Source organism: Mus caroli, unplaced genomic scaffold (assembly GCF_978045245.1).
Source record: "Mus caroli unplaced genomic scaffold, Mus_caroli_1 scaffold_17, whole genome shotgun sequence".
Taxonomy (NCBI): Eukaryota; Metazoa; Chordata; class Mammalia; order Rodentia; family Muridae; genus Mus; species Mus caroli.
Window position 1 is genome coordinate 11,690,776 of NW_028227272.1, and position 15,224 is coordinate 11,705,999.

The following is a 15,224-nucleotide window of genomic DNA, read 5'->3' on the forward strand; positions in this document are numbered from 1 at the left end:
TACTCTCAGCTCAGCAGTCTAAATCTGCACTCAATTCCAGTTGCTCAGCCTCTTTCAGTCCCAGCTCAACATTTCCAACCTCCTGCCTGTAGAAGCAGCCTATGGCTGCTCTGCCAGAGATCTCACATAGCTGTTTGGCATTTCTCTATATGAAACATGGCAAAGCTCCGTTCCTCTCTCCTTGTGTCTCCTAGCTGGCCTGTGGGGACCCAGAGGTCCTGCCTATTCTGCCTAACAATTGGCTAGCAGCATCTTTATTGATGGTTCAAGAACCAATTGGGGAACAGGACCTTAGCAAAAGCAAATATCCAATAAAATAAAATAAAATACTCTTCTCCTAGACATAAATACTATGGTTTTGCTCAAAACCATAACAATCATGTAAATTACAAAACATAATATACAGTTAACATCCAGTCCATCATATTTGTCCATTATATAAAGTACTCTACTCTCATTCCTAATTTAAAGAATTATGATTCTATCCCTGGATTATGTTTAGGTTTTAGCCTGTAACATCATCTGAAAACCATGGCACTTTTAACCTCTCTCTCAATGTTAAGCAACTTGAGTTTGATTATGAGACAACTAATCTTCAACCCCATCAGTAATCTGAGAATGATTTAAATATTACCTGGGTATATAGGAAGCACCAAACACAGTTTCTTAAACTTAAAAATTGTAGAGACAGCTGTCTAACTGGATAGCCCCCTTATTTCTTATAAAGTGGAGCATCTGTGTTCATCCTTTTGGCTCAGGATCATCTGACAGATCTATGCAAGGCAGGATTATGAAGGACTGTTTACCCTTTCTTGGCAGAGCTATCAGTTGACAATTCCACATAATGTGTCCTTTTTCCAGCAGTTGTCTACAGATGAAATAGGCAATTTCTGCCTTGTGGCTACTTTGCCATGATAAGCAACTTCCCCTGGAAGTAGAGGTGCTCAGATTTCTTTTTTGAACCAAGAAGGGGGTACTGTCAGGAGCAGACACGTCTATAGTCAAATGATATAATAGTGATGAAATGATTAAATATCATATTCTGTGGACTTCTGATGTTTTTAAAAACTATCTCTCCATATAAGGTATATCTGAACTTTTAAACCTTGACTACTCTTAGCTATTTCTAATCGAGTAATATCGAAAACATCTTATTATAATTAAATCAGAATCTAACATAATGATGAGTTTGCTATCTGACTCAATTTATGTTGCTTAATCATCTAAAACTAGTTTGTAATATCCATTATTAGAAGGACTGGGTCTAAGCTTTGCATTCTTAAATGAGTGACATAGGCACTACATATGTCTAAGAGTAACTCTATTAATCTCAAATTTTGTATCAATATAAGAAATTCACACCAATGAAATCTTTATCAATATAAATTCTGTACCAATGTAAGAAATTATAACTTCAACTTTAAAGATCAATTATAAAGATTTCTACCAATTAGGATTATGGCTACACAGTGTTCTGTGTCCTTCCCAGTACTCCTAGTTCAGCACCCTAAATCTGTATTCAACTTTCTTTTCCCAGCCACCTTCAGTTCAACATCCCCAGCCTCCCACCTGTAGAAGTATCCTGTGGCCACTCTGCCCGAGATCTCACATGGATGGTTGGCTTTTCTTCCTCTGAAGCATGGCAAAACTCCTTTCTCTCTCCCTGTGTAATCTAGCTGGCCTGTGGGGACCCAGAAGTCCTGTGTATTCTGCCCAGCAATTAGCTGCTAGCATCTTTATTGATGGATCAAGAATCAATTGGGGAAGAAAACTTTAGCATCAGACCACTCTTACACACACACACACACACACACACACACACACACACACACACACACACACACACACACACAGAGGTATATGTGTGTATATATGTGTATATATATGTATATATATCATATATATACATATGTCTATACATACTTTTCTTTAGATTGCTTTGAAGTGTTTGATCTGAATGGTGATGGCTTCATTTCAAAGGAGGAGATGTTCCACATGCTGAAGAACAGCCTTCTCAAGCAGCCCTCTGAGGAGGACCCTGATGAAGGGATTAAAGATTTGGTTGAAATTACACTTAAGAAAATGGTAAGAATGGATAATTTAGAAGTTTAATATTGAAATTTATAGGGAATCCACAGAATAGAAGTAATAATTGAGTTACAGTGATTTTCAGTATTCTGTTTAGTTAAATAATAGTTGACATTTGCTTGTTAAAAAAATATTTTCTTTGGGCTTCAGGTGTGGCGCAGTGATAGTTCTATGCTAATAACACCCCACCCTCCCTACATACACTATAAAAGTTATTTTTCAACTTCCCAAGCTAATCTCTTATTTTCCTATTAACACCTGACTATGAAAAAGTGTGCATTTGCAGCAAGAATGCCATGCTCTGACTGACCCAGGCTGTGCACCTCACAGGACCATGACCATGATGGGAAGCTGTCTTTTGTAGACTATGAGAAGGCTGTGAGAGAAGAGAATCTCCTGCTGGAAGCCTTTGGGCCTTGCCTGCCTGATCCAAAGGTAACAATATTCCTTTTGTTGAACCAAAACCTAATTTGGAACAGCTAACCTAGGACACCTCAGCTTTCAGTATGGAAGCCAGAAAAAATATAAGCATAGAAAGGCCCCACAGAAGAAGGGATAGCTTCTCTTGGGGACTGTTATATCCCACTGCTCACTTTTATTTTATCCTTTAATGCATTAATTCACATTGGAAAGAATTCGTGAGGCTCAATGTGCCAGAAGCCCAAAAGAAAGGCTCAGTGGCTGCACTGGAGGGCAAAAACAACATGAAAAATCATTACACAACATTGTGATAAGTATATCATTGTAGTAATATTAAATGACTTGCATGGTGCTTGCATTATGCCAGGCAATGATGCAAGAATGAAACTTTATAACACCCAATTTATAAATGAGAAATCAAACAGAAGATTTACACATTTTATCAAAGCTAGCTTAACTAATTAGTGGAGTGGCAGGGGGATAAGCTGGTACCATTGTCTATAGAGAGTGTGTAGAATGTGGTGCTGGGCAGGTAAAAGAACATCCACACCATCCAAACCACAGGAAGACAGGAAGGCTTACCCATGGAACCAGTTCAAAGATAAAATAGCCAGATAAGATGGGGAAGTAATCCATGCAAAAGAAGTGACAATGTGAAAAAAAAAGAAGGAAAGGAAAGGAAAGGAAAGGAAAGGAAAGGAAAGGAAAGGAAAGGAAAGGAAAGGAAAGGAAAGGAAAGGAAAGGAAAGGAAAGGGAAGGGAAGGAAAGGGAAGGAAAGGGAGGATGGAGGGATGGAGGGATGGAGGGATGGAGGGATGGAGGGATGGAGGGATGGAGGGATGGAGGGAAGGAGAGAGCAGGAAGAATTTTACAAAAGAGCCTGGTATATACTTGGCTAGACATGAGGTAACAGGTGCCTAGAAAGACTATGTCCTGCGGAGCCTGGGTTTGTCTGGAAAGTAATAAGGATGTGGTTGTGTTTAAGCAAGCAAGTAATGCAAATTATGACCATCCCCATCCCCTGACCTCTAGTTTCTATGTCCAGCTACCAAATCAAGTGTCTATTCAGATATTTTCTAAAAGTTTCTAGTTTCTCCTAAACTTGAATCTCTCCTGTCTCCCTTGTGTTGCCAAATGGTGGCCTGTTTCCAGCAACTTCATCAACCTGTGAGCCATGTTTGATTTCTCCTGACACCCTGACCTACTCCTTCAGCATTTAGCCTTAAATATGGCCCATGCCATTCGCTACCATCATCTATTCTGTCTAAATAATATTCTGTGTTACTCCCACTGTTTTCTCCCTACTGCCTTTCCACTGTAACATCCACTATATTTGAAAATGCACATTGCATCATGCCCCACCTTTTTTCCACATCCTCCAGTGAAATCTCCATATGCAGAGTCCATATCCTGTCTTTCCAGAAACATCTTTCTACTTCCACATCCTCTCAGGAATTACAGTGGAGGCAGTCAACTCTATGCTCTCCCCTTCCTGCTGTGTCCTTCCCATCTCTTACACAACCCTTCACATCCTCAATTCCCTAAGTCACCCAATCTCACTGGACTTGCTGCATTGTTCAGACATCCTTTGCCTCCTTACCCTTCCTTCATCTTTGTGTCCACACTTGATTTTTGTACTACTTCTTTCACTGTATTTATTTGTATGCATATTGTCTCATCACAAGACAATTTCCTGAGTCAGGAAAGAAATTTGTTTTTCTCAGTTTTTGCACAATATATGTATTAACAGAATAGATGACTAGAAAAGTATGGATACATGAATGGAGATATAGATGAATGGATGGAGGGATGAATGGATGATCTCAGAGGTTCCTGGCAGAAAGTTCTGGGGCTGTTCCCCATCCCTGTTCAGGGACTGTTTAGCCATTCTTTTGTACCTTCCCAACATTCTTAAATCATTCCCTACTTACTAGAACTTCCCTGTTAGAATTCTAAAGGCTTTAAAACTTTTTCCTTCTTAAAGACCAAACAAGGAGGTAGAAAAATGGCTTAACAGTTCAAATCATATGCTTCTCTTGTAGTTAATCCCAGTTGGGGTCCCAGTATCAACATCTGCCTCTCAGTCTCCAGGGAAATTTGATGCCTCTGACCTTTGCTGACACCCACTCATGTGCATATACCTTCTATGGAAACACAAACTTTTTTTTTTAATTTTTAAAAAGCAAATGGAAAGGGCAGGATAAAAGGGAGGCAGAAAGGGAGGGTATGTACTCACATGAGTTTCATAGCCACTTCTACTTGTACAGATACATGTCTTGAGAAAAATGTCCAATTTAAGACCAAAACTATCATGTGTCACACTCCCCATCTTCTAGAATCTTGTTGTTGAGATTGCCCTCTTTCTCTCCACAGCCAGTTAATGGATCTCATGAATGTCCTTGGGTCTTTGGATGTGTCCAAGTTCCTAGAAGTTGTTCCCCACTGAAGCCTCATACCCAGACTATACACCATCTTCCTGGCCTACACTAGGTTTGAGACCACTAGAAGGCAATTTGAGAATCAAAAACACAGGAGAAGTTACCAGTGCTCATTGCATTAGTCAGAGCAGAGGTTCTCAATGTGGGTTCAGTCCATTGGGGGTCAAAAGACTATCACAGGGTTCACCTAAGACCATCAGAAAATACAGATATTTACTTTATGGTTTATAACAATAGCAAAAGTACAGTTATGACATAGCAAAAAAATTAAGTTTATGGTTGTGGGTTACCATAACATAAGGGAGTATATTATTAAAGAGTCCCAACATTAGCAATATTGAGAACCACTCTAGACAAACAGGACTGATAAAATGAAAAAATGTGTATGTGTATTTGAGATTTTTGGTAGTGGCCTACAGTCTGTGGTTTAACTATTCTAATGATGACTGTTTCCTAATGGAAAGTCCAAGAATCCAGTAGTTGTTTAGTTCACAATCCTGGATATCTCATATGGTCTTCAGTATTCATTGGGTTCCCAAAGAAGTAGACTCCAATCCCAGTGAAGGAATCCACTGGCCAGGGAAAGTGAGGGCAAGCGAGAAAAAAACAAAAGCATCCTTCTTCCATGTACTTTATGTAGGCTGCCTCCAGAAAGTCTGGCCTAGATTTCAGGTCATTTTTTTTCCACCTCAAATGATCCAATCAAGAAAAATTACTCAGTAGCATGGGTTTTGGTTAATTCCAGATATAATCAAGTTAATAACTAAGAATAGCTACCACACCCATCTTCCTTGTGACCCTGTCTCTCTATTAGGAGGACACAATGTTTTGTTTTGTTCTTTCTCCTTTTTAAGTTCAGCACCTTTATCTTACAGAGCCAGATGGAATTTGAAGCCCAAGTATTCAAAGATCCAAATGAATTTAATGATATGTGAATTCCTAAATGTACTGTGAATAAGTACAAAAGGAGCCACATTAAGTTCATCTGTTCTTCTCAGCTCAGAAGATGCCATGTGGTGAGATGCAGTTCACTTGTATGTATTTTAGTTTAGGACATCCTCAGATATACTGGGTTTGGCAAGAGAGGTTAACATTGTTAAGGATATTTCACTACATTTACTCTGTTAAGACATATAAGTGTCATAAATCTCCAGATTAATCAAAGCCATTTGCAAATTATATACTCATCACTTATGGATACAATCTATATGTCAGAAAGAGTTTGCTTATATATCGAAATATTGTTGAACCTACAGTTTCCTTCATAGCAATAAGTGGTGAAGAGAGTACCAAAAACAAACAAAACAAACAAACAAACAAACAAAAAAACATGTCAGGCACTGGGGACTACACAGCAAGATTAAGGATACATGGAGACTATTTAATATGTTTTCTTCTGTTATATGAGGCTTTGCTTCAACAGCTCATAAACATTGGAGGGCAAAGATTTGTTACTCACACTTTCATAGCCACCATAGCAGTTAGTATGTAATTGGCCCTCAATAAATATTTCAGATTGGATTTAGAGACAGAAAACTGCCACATAATTACCCTCTATCCATGAGCAGATAGAAGTTTTCTCTATTTCATGAGTCCAGCTTTTAGTTAATCTCTGAAGGCATTGCAATCAGATGCCAAGACCAACTCTGCTCTGGCTTCTAGTGTCATGCCTCTCTCACTTTGCTATCATGCATTCATCATCACCATATGTAATACAATGTCATGGCTTCACACTGTCTGATGTCCAGTATACAGCCTATTATCAGGGATCATGTCACATTGTATAATAATGGTTCTGGCCAGTTATGCCAACACAAAGACTCCATCAGGTCCTGTGGCATCATGTGGTCATGAAAGGGCACCCTCCCTCACTTGAGGTCTCCTTGAGCTCTTTTTTATGTCTTTGTAGTCATAGGAGAGCAATTGCGAGGGTTAACTATATGGAACCTTCACCTGATGTGTACAAGCTCTGGAGAATACCCGAAAAAGCAAACCCACTTCCTTGTTATATATACATTATTAAGTTTATGCAAAGTTTATATTGTATACAACAATTGGCTGCTACTAATACCTGACACAAGCAATTCTATGAAATAAACTTTCTTCTATAACGCACTTTTAATGAGTAGTTTCTCTATGACAGTTATAAATAATAAAACACAATATTTATATTTCTAGCTTCATTGGGAAATGTCAGCCAAAATGGTGTGTAATTAAGGTGTTCCTAATGTTTGTATGTGCATATCACTAAATAATTATTACTTAACATTTAAGTAACATATTTGTCAACATATATCTGTCTGGCTTGGATATCATCTGCCCTCACAGTAAGTTTCAGGTGCATTGACTGTTTCTTCCTTTGAATAACTGGAACCCAGTACATCCTGACTGACACAGCTTCCTTTCTGCTTAATGGTGGTCATAGTTACATACCATCCTACTATCTGCAGCTGTGAGATTCTCAGCTTTAAATTCACATAGAAGAGTGAGATGTTGTAGTACTTACTCTCTTCTGTGTAAGGTATTTTATGCTTTCATAATGCCCAGCTTATCAACAGTGTCACAAATTATATAAAACCCAACTTTCAAGGTATCCCCCAGTAAATGTATATAAAATATATATAGATCATGACCACATTGTCTTTTTTTTATCTGTCTAATGGCAGACAGGTTATTTCTGCTTCATGGCTGTTTACCTGTAAAATGTGAATGCTGTAAGATGAATGCAATAGTCTGGTGGCCCTCTATGTGTAGATTTAATTTCATTTTGTACCTCTGCTTCCACTTTGTTATACTCTTTCCCATGATGGCTGTCCTAATGTACATTCCCACTAATGCTACGAGGGCTTTTTTTTTTCTCCATAAACTGCCAGCATGTGTTACTTTTGTGTGTCTTTTTAACACTAGTCACTAAAATTGGGGAAATGACACCATATTGTAGTTTGGACCTGTACTTCCTTAGAATGTGGCAACATTGAACACTTTTTTTCTTCTTTATCTTGACTTTATTTCATATTTTTTACTCACTTTGCATCCTGCTCACCTTTATCTAAAGTGTTGGCCATTTGTATATATTTACAAAACACAAAGTTGGGCCATTTGTCCAGTTTGCATCACATCTTTTGGTGTAATTGTGAACAAACCTTTTTCTCCTGTTACTATGTCAAAGTTTTTGGAGTCTTAATTTTGTTGCTGTGGAGATTTCAACAGATATCTCCTCAGTTGATACCAGGCATATGTAAGCACACAGAGTTCTTTGTAGGACCATCTCTCTCCCTTCTGGCCTACCCTGAGCCATTATCCTTGCTGCTCAGCTTGGCTTGGCTTACCACCAAAGTGTAGCCAGCATGCAGGCCAGCCCTCTGCCTGCCCTGGGGTGACTGAGCTGGGATAATGAAAAGCACTTACAACAGGCCAGGATGGCTTATCATTCTTTTCATGGACTCCTTATAGCTTTTGCTTTCACTTTTCTTCTCTGTTCAATAGAACTGACAGAAACTACTCTGGGACGGACACTGAAGAATAAATCCACACTACCCCATAAGCAGTGCTGAGACTCTGTTTGGAAAAGAACTTTTAGGTACCTACAGGATTTAAAAACTACCACCAAAAACTGGTAGCCCTGCATTCTTCCTCTCAGATATCTCTGTGTACAAGACATTACTTGTAGGAAACGAGGGCTGGAATTGCTCACAGCATGAAGTCATCAAACATGCATCATTCTAGAAATAGACATACTCATCAAACTTACCACTTTGTGTGATACAGTGAGGGTTGACGTGGACTAAATCAGTGGTCTGGCCTCTCATCTTTTGTGTAAAGGATAATATCATCTGAGGCATTGAATGTGTCATTACCTGTCATGGGTTCATGATGACAACCTCTCTCCTCCAACACACACAGGTGTATCAATTTAAACCAAATGTTGATAAGAACAACTAAAATCAAATATGATTTTAGAATATTCAAGACATTCAAACTGAATACAAATGGGGCTCTAGGTTCCATGGCTGAACTCTTAGCCCTCACAAATCATCACCATTCTTGCCAGAGCTAATGATTGGTTCTCACCATGTCTGGCCAAAAGGAGTTTAAGAATTGCACTGCAGACAGAGGAAAGTAGGGAAGCAGAAGAAAAGGATGAGGAAGAAAAGGAGGAGGAGGAAGGAAAGGAGGGGACAGAAGGAGAGAGTATAAAAGAGCCAGAGATATGACCCATCAGTGTATTATTTACAGTTTGAAAATCTGTGGCTTATGGTATCATGATGCATTCCCAGCTACAGTAAGGCAGGTGGTCATCAATGGAAAGATGTCCCAGCCCGTGTTATCACTAAGTTATCAAGCCAATTGCATATGGAGCACACTTCAGGAAGCATGCTCATTTTATGAGAAATCTGAAAGCCATCACATTGAAATGCTTTGGTTAGGGTGACATCACACTTGGGTAGCAGTTGATCATTTATAGCTTCTTGTGGATCTCTAGCTTTCTAGCTAGTTTGTCAAGAAAATATCCTTCCCCTAAGACACATACACCCTCTTGTTTACTTTTACTTTCCTCCTATCTGGCCCTCACAGATCACTGGAGTGGGGGCTTGTTGGCTTAATAAGTATTTGAAGAAACTGAGTGAAATACAATCTAGTTTCCCCTTAAAATGAGATGCAGCTTCCTATCTTCTGTCTACAAGTTTGTGGATACTGAGGCATCTATAGCTAGGAGCTGCATGATATGGAGTCTTGGAGTCTGGAACAATGACTGGTCTGTAAGGCTGAAAGCAGAGAATACAGAAGTCCTCCTGGGAGTGAGGACCTTCAGGGAGGGAAATGCAGAACAGAGTAGAATATTCAAACCATTGGAATGATCTTTTTTAGTAAATGCTCATAAATATGCCAAAGCCAGAAATGGACTAGAATGGGTTCACAGCCTCAACTGTGCCTTCTACAATGATGCAATGAGCACTTCAGGGCTGTCTTAGTCAGGGTTTCTATTCCTGCACAAACACCATGACCAAGAAGCAAGTTGGGGAGGAAAGGGTTTATTCGGCTTACACTTCCATGCTGCTGTTCATCACCAAAGGAAGTCAGGACTGGAACTCAGACAGGTCAGGGAGCAGGAGCTGATACAGAGGCCATGGAGGGATGTTCTTTACTGGCTTGCCTCTCCTAGCTTGCTCAGCCTACTCTCTTATAGAACCCAAGACTACCAGCCCAGGGATGGTCCCACCCACAAGGGGCCTTTCCCCCTTGATCACTAATTGAGAAAATGCCTTACAGTTGGATCTCATGGAGGCATTTCCTCAACTGAAGCTCCTTTCTCTGTGATAACTCCAGCTGTGTCAAGTTGACACAAAAATAGCCAGTACAATTGACCCCTTGTCAACTTGACACACAAACACATCACTAGTAAGCCTCAACCCTTACATTCTTATTCATCCCCAAGATCTAAATAACTTTAAAAGTCCCACAGTCTTTACATATTCTTAAATTTTCAATCTCTTTAAAATATCCATCTCTTTAAAATCCAATGTCTTTTTACAATTAAAAGTCTCTTAACTGTGGGCTCCACTAAAACAGTTTCTTCCTTCAAGAGGGAAAATATCAGGGCACAGTCACAATCAAAGCAAAAATCAATCTCCAACCGTCCAACGTCTGGGATCCAACTCACGATCTTCTGGGCTCCTCCAAGGGCTTGGGTCACTTCTCCAGCCATGCCCTTTGTAGCACACATGTCATCCTCTGGGCTCCAGATGCCTGTACTCCACTGCTGCTGCTGCTCTTGGTGGTCATCTCGTGGTACTGGCATCTCCAAAACACTGCATGACCCCTTCAGTCCTGGGCCTTCAATTACAACTGGGGCTACACCTTCACCAATGGCCTTCCATGGCCTCTCACAGTGCCGAGCCTGAGCAGCTGTGTGACCCCTTCATGCCTTCAAAACCAGTACCACCTGGGTGACCCTTACACATTACCAAGTCCTACTGCAGAAGGAGTACAACCTTGCCTATCTCTGGAACACAGCCTCTTTGTGCTTTCAGAAAACACTTCCCAGAAGATGTCACCTCACGATGCTGGTCTCTTCTTAATCACCGCTAATTTCTTAGCTCCAGCTAACCAGCATCAATAGTCCCAGTAATGCAAAGTTTTTGCTTTAGTAGTTCTGGTATCTTGTTAATCACAACTGATTCTTCAGCCCCAGCTAACCAGAACTACAAAATCTTCACAATAAAAACAGCAATGGCCCTGAAGAGAGTCTTTAATTTTCCCTCTGAAATTTCACAAACCAGGCCTCCATCTTCTGCACTGTTCTCAGCATTATCTTCCAAGCTCCTACACAACATCTGACAGAGCTCTTAACAATGAATAGATCTTCAAGCCCAAAGTTCCAAAGTCCTTCCACAGTCCTCCCCAAAACATGGTCAGGTTGTCACAGGAATACCCCACTCTGCTGGTACCAATTTGTCTTAGTCAGGGTTTCTATTCCTGCACAAACACCATGACCAAGAAGCAAGTTGGGGAGGAAAGGGTTTATTCGGCTTACACTTCCATGCTGCTGTTCATCACCAAAGGAAGTCAGGACTGGAACTCAGACAGGTCAGGGAGCAGGAGCTGATACAGAGGCCATGGAGGGATGTTCTTTACTGGCTTGCCTCTCCTAGCTTGCTCAGCCTACTCTCTTATAGAACCCAAGACTACCAGCCCAGGGATGGTCCCACCCACAAGGGGCCTTTCCCCCTTGATCACTAATTGAGAAAATGCCTTACAGTTGGATCTCATGGAGGCATTTCCTCAACTGAAGCTCCTTTCTCTGTGATAACTCCAGCTGTGTCAAGTTGACACAAAAATAGCCAGTACAAGGGCCAAGTATTTCATATTATTGCATCAGTTTCTCACAGGTAAGTGGTAGCATTATTGATAACTTTCATCCACAGAATGAGGAAACTGGGATCAACATAAACTGGAAGTTTGATATTTGTTCATGGCTGGAAATGAACATATCTATCTTCCAAAAGAATCTTCAAATATATCTTTGAGGCTGCAATTTGCTGCTGCATTAAAATACATATGTAGTGAGAATCATCACTTCTTCCTATCTAGGGACACTTTGAGAATTCCTGTTAGTAACCTGGACATAAATGTAGGCCTTACCAAGCTTCCATATGTTATAAGTTCTATACAGAAGTCATTAGGCTGACATAACCTTGGTGACAAGGCCAGACAATAGACCACAAAAAGGAAAGTTGAGGTGGGCTATTGCTGGACTATTGAAAGAAAAGAGAAGTTGGACTCCTTATTGAAAGAGAAGGACTATGCCTTTGTGTCCAGTCATTGGGTAACAGAGAAAATCTATCTGGAGAGGAAGATGCCAAAAGCAAGAAGCCACTGAACCAACTGGCAAACATAAGAAACCAAGATAGGGCAACTACATGCCACAAAGAAGCCAAAGGTACTACTAATCAATACAGTTTAAAAACCCAAATTCAAGCTTTATTGTGTCACTGAGCTCAGTGGAAGAGCCCTACCCTGGCATGGAGGAGGTCTTGAGCTTAATTCTCATTACCACAAAAACAAACCATAACAAAAATTATTCAGTGTGCTTTTACACTGGCCTCAAAGAGCATGTTACATAGGAATAAATGCGATGTTTGATTTGTGTGAAAGCATACGAACCGAAAACCCCTCCGAGTAAGCAAGACCTTGAATACAAGTCAGTGAAGGCCAATGATCCAAATCTATCTGACACCCTCCTTGCTGTAGTCTTAATTGTTTGATAAGTGAAATGCAAGCGACTGCACCCCATGGACTTCAAATTACTTGATGTTGTATTTTAGTTGAAGAGATCCTAGCTGCCCTGGAACACTGTGATACACCAGGAAGTGGGCAGACTCCCTATTTTAAGGTCCATGAATTTCCATATGATATGTACTCTCTTTTCCACAGCAACTGCAGATAATATCAAATGTAAAAAGCATGTGTAAAAAGATTTCTTCTTTCATTTGAAGAATGGAGTGCAGGAAATTGCCATGGTGGTTGTCTTGTAAAAGGAGGGAAAAGAAAGATATAGCAGAAAAGGAGAAGCCAAATGAAGCAGTAGGGTAGACAAGAAAAAAACCATGGTTGCCTTCCATGACTTTTCTTCTAAAGATCAGTGAGAGAGAGGAGCAAGAGACCTAAAGCTGCTGCCTTTCTATTCCTTTTGTGAGTGCACATTTAGAAAACATCAGGTGGCTGGTAAGACAAGCTGGCCTCTAGGCTGTTAGCAGGGCACAGGAGGTGGAATGGAGCAGCAGGATGTGAAGCAGGCCAGGGCCTGTAGCAAGTCCCAGGTATGTGCTGAGAGGCAGGCACTGGCCCGCAGCAGGTGCAGCACAGCCAGTGCCCAGCGGCCTCAGGAAAGGAAAACCTGCAGGTGCAGTCAGGACATGCCCTGAGCCTCCCCAGCCACGAGATTTTTTGAATAGCTGTCCTATCCTCATTGTCTGTCTGCAAGATTATGGTTTGCAGTGGGAGGAGATGCAAGAGAAGGAGTGGCTTGGTGGAGTCTCCAGTTCTAGAGGCTTTGATGACACACAGGCTGCTGCAGAAGTTCCGGGTATCTAAGGGGGTGGAAAGGCCTCAGAGTCTTGACAAGTTGAACTGGCTAAAACCATGTGGATGGGGATGTCCCCTGCTATATCTTATACAATGCACCCCCATCTTTAACCTGTCTGTGAGACACAGGACAGAATGCCATCTTTATCTCACCTAGGTGCTACCTGCTGTCTTCCACACCCAAAATTCTTGTCTTGCAACCCTAACTCAGTGCCCAATTGCTGAGAATGTCTTGTGACTTCCTGAACTCACTCTCTATCCAATGAAGAACTGTATCTACCTGCAGGAATAGTGTGCTCAACATTTTATTAAGCAACCCCTCAGCCTTTCTCATGACTTTTAATCAGGAGTGTTTTTACAAAGAAAGCATTTTCTGCAGCTGGGAAAGGGAGTGCATATGGAGCCACCTGTCTTTGGCCAGCTCCCCCTTCCCATTTTAAGCCTACTTGAAGTGAAAGAGGGGTCTGTGGATTGAGAAGAGAATAAGTATAATTGTTGTAGCACTGAGTCACCACCTCTAAGTTGTGGAAAGAACAGAGACTAAGACTAGTGTTCCCTGCCTTCTGCCCCATGACTGGAACTGGGGTGCGATCCCAGAAACTCTAAATGATACAGACTGGGGAGAAGTTGTTTAGAGGGATAAGTTGCCAAGGAACACTAGAGCAGAGACAGAAAGCTAGAAAAATGCTACCTGGTAGAAGAAATAGTAAACAGGGACATGGAGATGAGAAAGAACCTAAGCAAAAAAATCCTGCTGGTATAGATGTCCAACACATGCTGAGGGACCCTCCATACATTGGTAGGCAGATTACAAGGGTCATCTAGGCACCAGGAGAAGCTTCAGGACATCCGACATCCGTGTCTGTGAGAGGACCAGGACTTGCAGGCTTATCCCTTCTATTTTGAGTTTCCCTTCACTGCTCTGCATGCCTTCCTGGGTGTTTCGGTCCACTGAGAGAGAGAGAGAGAGAGAGAGAGAGAGAGAGAGAGAGAGAGAGAGAGAGAGAGAGAGAGAGACCTGGTCACAAGAAACCCAAGATGGAAGAATTGTCCTAGGCTGTAGCTGGACTAGGTATAGGACACCTTCAGTTCCCCTCCAGCTAGAGTTGCTTCCTTATGCTGGGAGGTGGAAATTTGGCCATGCTTTAAACTTGATCCTCATGAGCATCATTCTAGGAGCTGAGTCCCCCCTCCAACACCACCTGATCAACTTCCTTCCAACCTACAGCCTTGGTTCATAGGTCAGGCCCAGATGAGATCATAGCATTAAAGTGCCTTGTGCACCTAACACCCTGCTTTATACAGCTGCAGTGTTTGGTATGGAATTGGGGGCTGTCATTAAAATACAGTCATAGTAAGGAAGTTTCAAGTGATATATTAAAAAACATTTTACAAAGGTGCCTACTACATACACGACACTCAGTAAACACTAGCTTCTATGATTATTATGTGCAGATATTTTTATGTAAAGATCTGTGTGCTTTGGCAGATTTTATTGTTTTGGCATATCTCCCTATTCAGCACCACATTACCAAGAATGGCTGTGATTTCAACAACTAGCTTGGCCCTCTCCTAGAACTCTCCAATAGCAGCGGGCCACCAGGTGCTGGCCCACCTTCAGCTCCTGAACAGAACTGGATTCCTTCCTCCGTGAGTCAGCACCCTCCTTGGGCATGCCTGGAGGAAGCCAA

General features: G+C 41.2%; 1 protein-coding gene across 4 annotated transcripts in view; it reads left to right on the forward strand.

The window, feature by feature from the left end:
* Window positions 1-15,224, forward strand: part of Clxn (calaxin) — a 53,724-nt gene that overhangs the window by 12,611 nt on the left and 25,889 nt on the right. The window contains exons 4-7 of one of the 4 annotated variants that reach the window (XR_015045708.1): window positions 1,934-2,085; window positions 2,419-2,523; window positions 4,883-5,963; window positions 8,434-8,521. Coding sequence is in view for 2 of the 4 variants with exons in the window: in XM_085832221.1 (XP_085688347.1) it covers window positions 1,934-2,085; window positions 2,419-2,523; window positions 4,883-4,999 (374 nt within the window). In the remaining 2 variants the exon portion in view is untranslated. Of the gene's footprint in view, window positions 1-1,933; window positions 2,086-2,418; window positions 2,524-4,882; window positions 7,063-8,433; window positions 8,522-15,224 lie in introns of those variants that run through there. The other 3 variants (XR_002379966.3, XM_085832221.1, XM_021184862.2) reach the window with 3 other exon arrangements.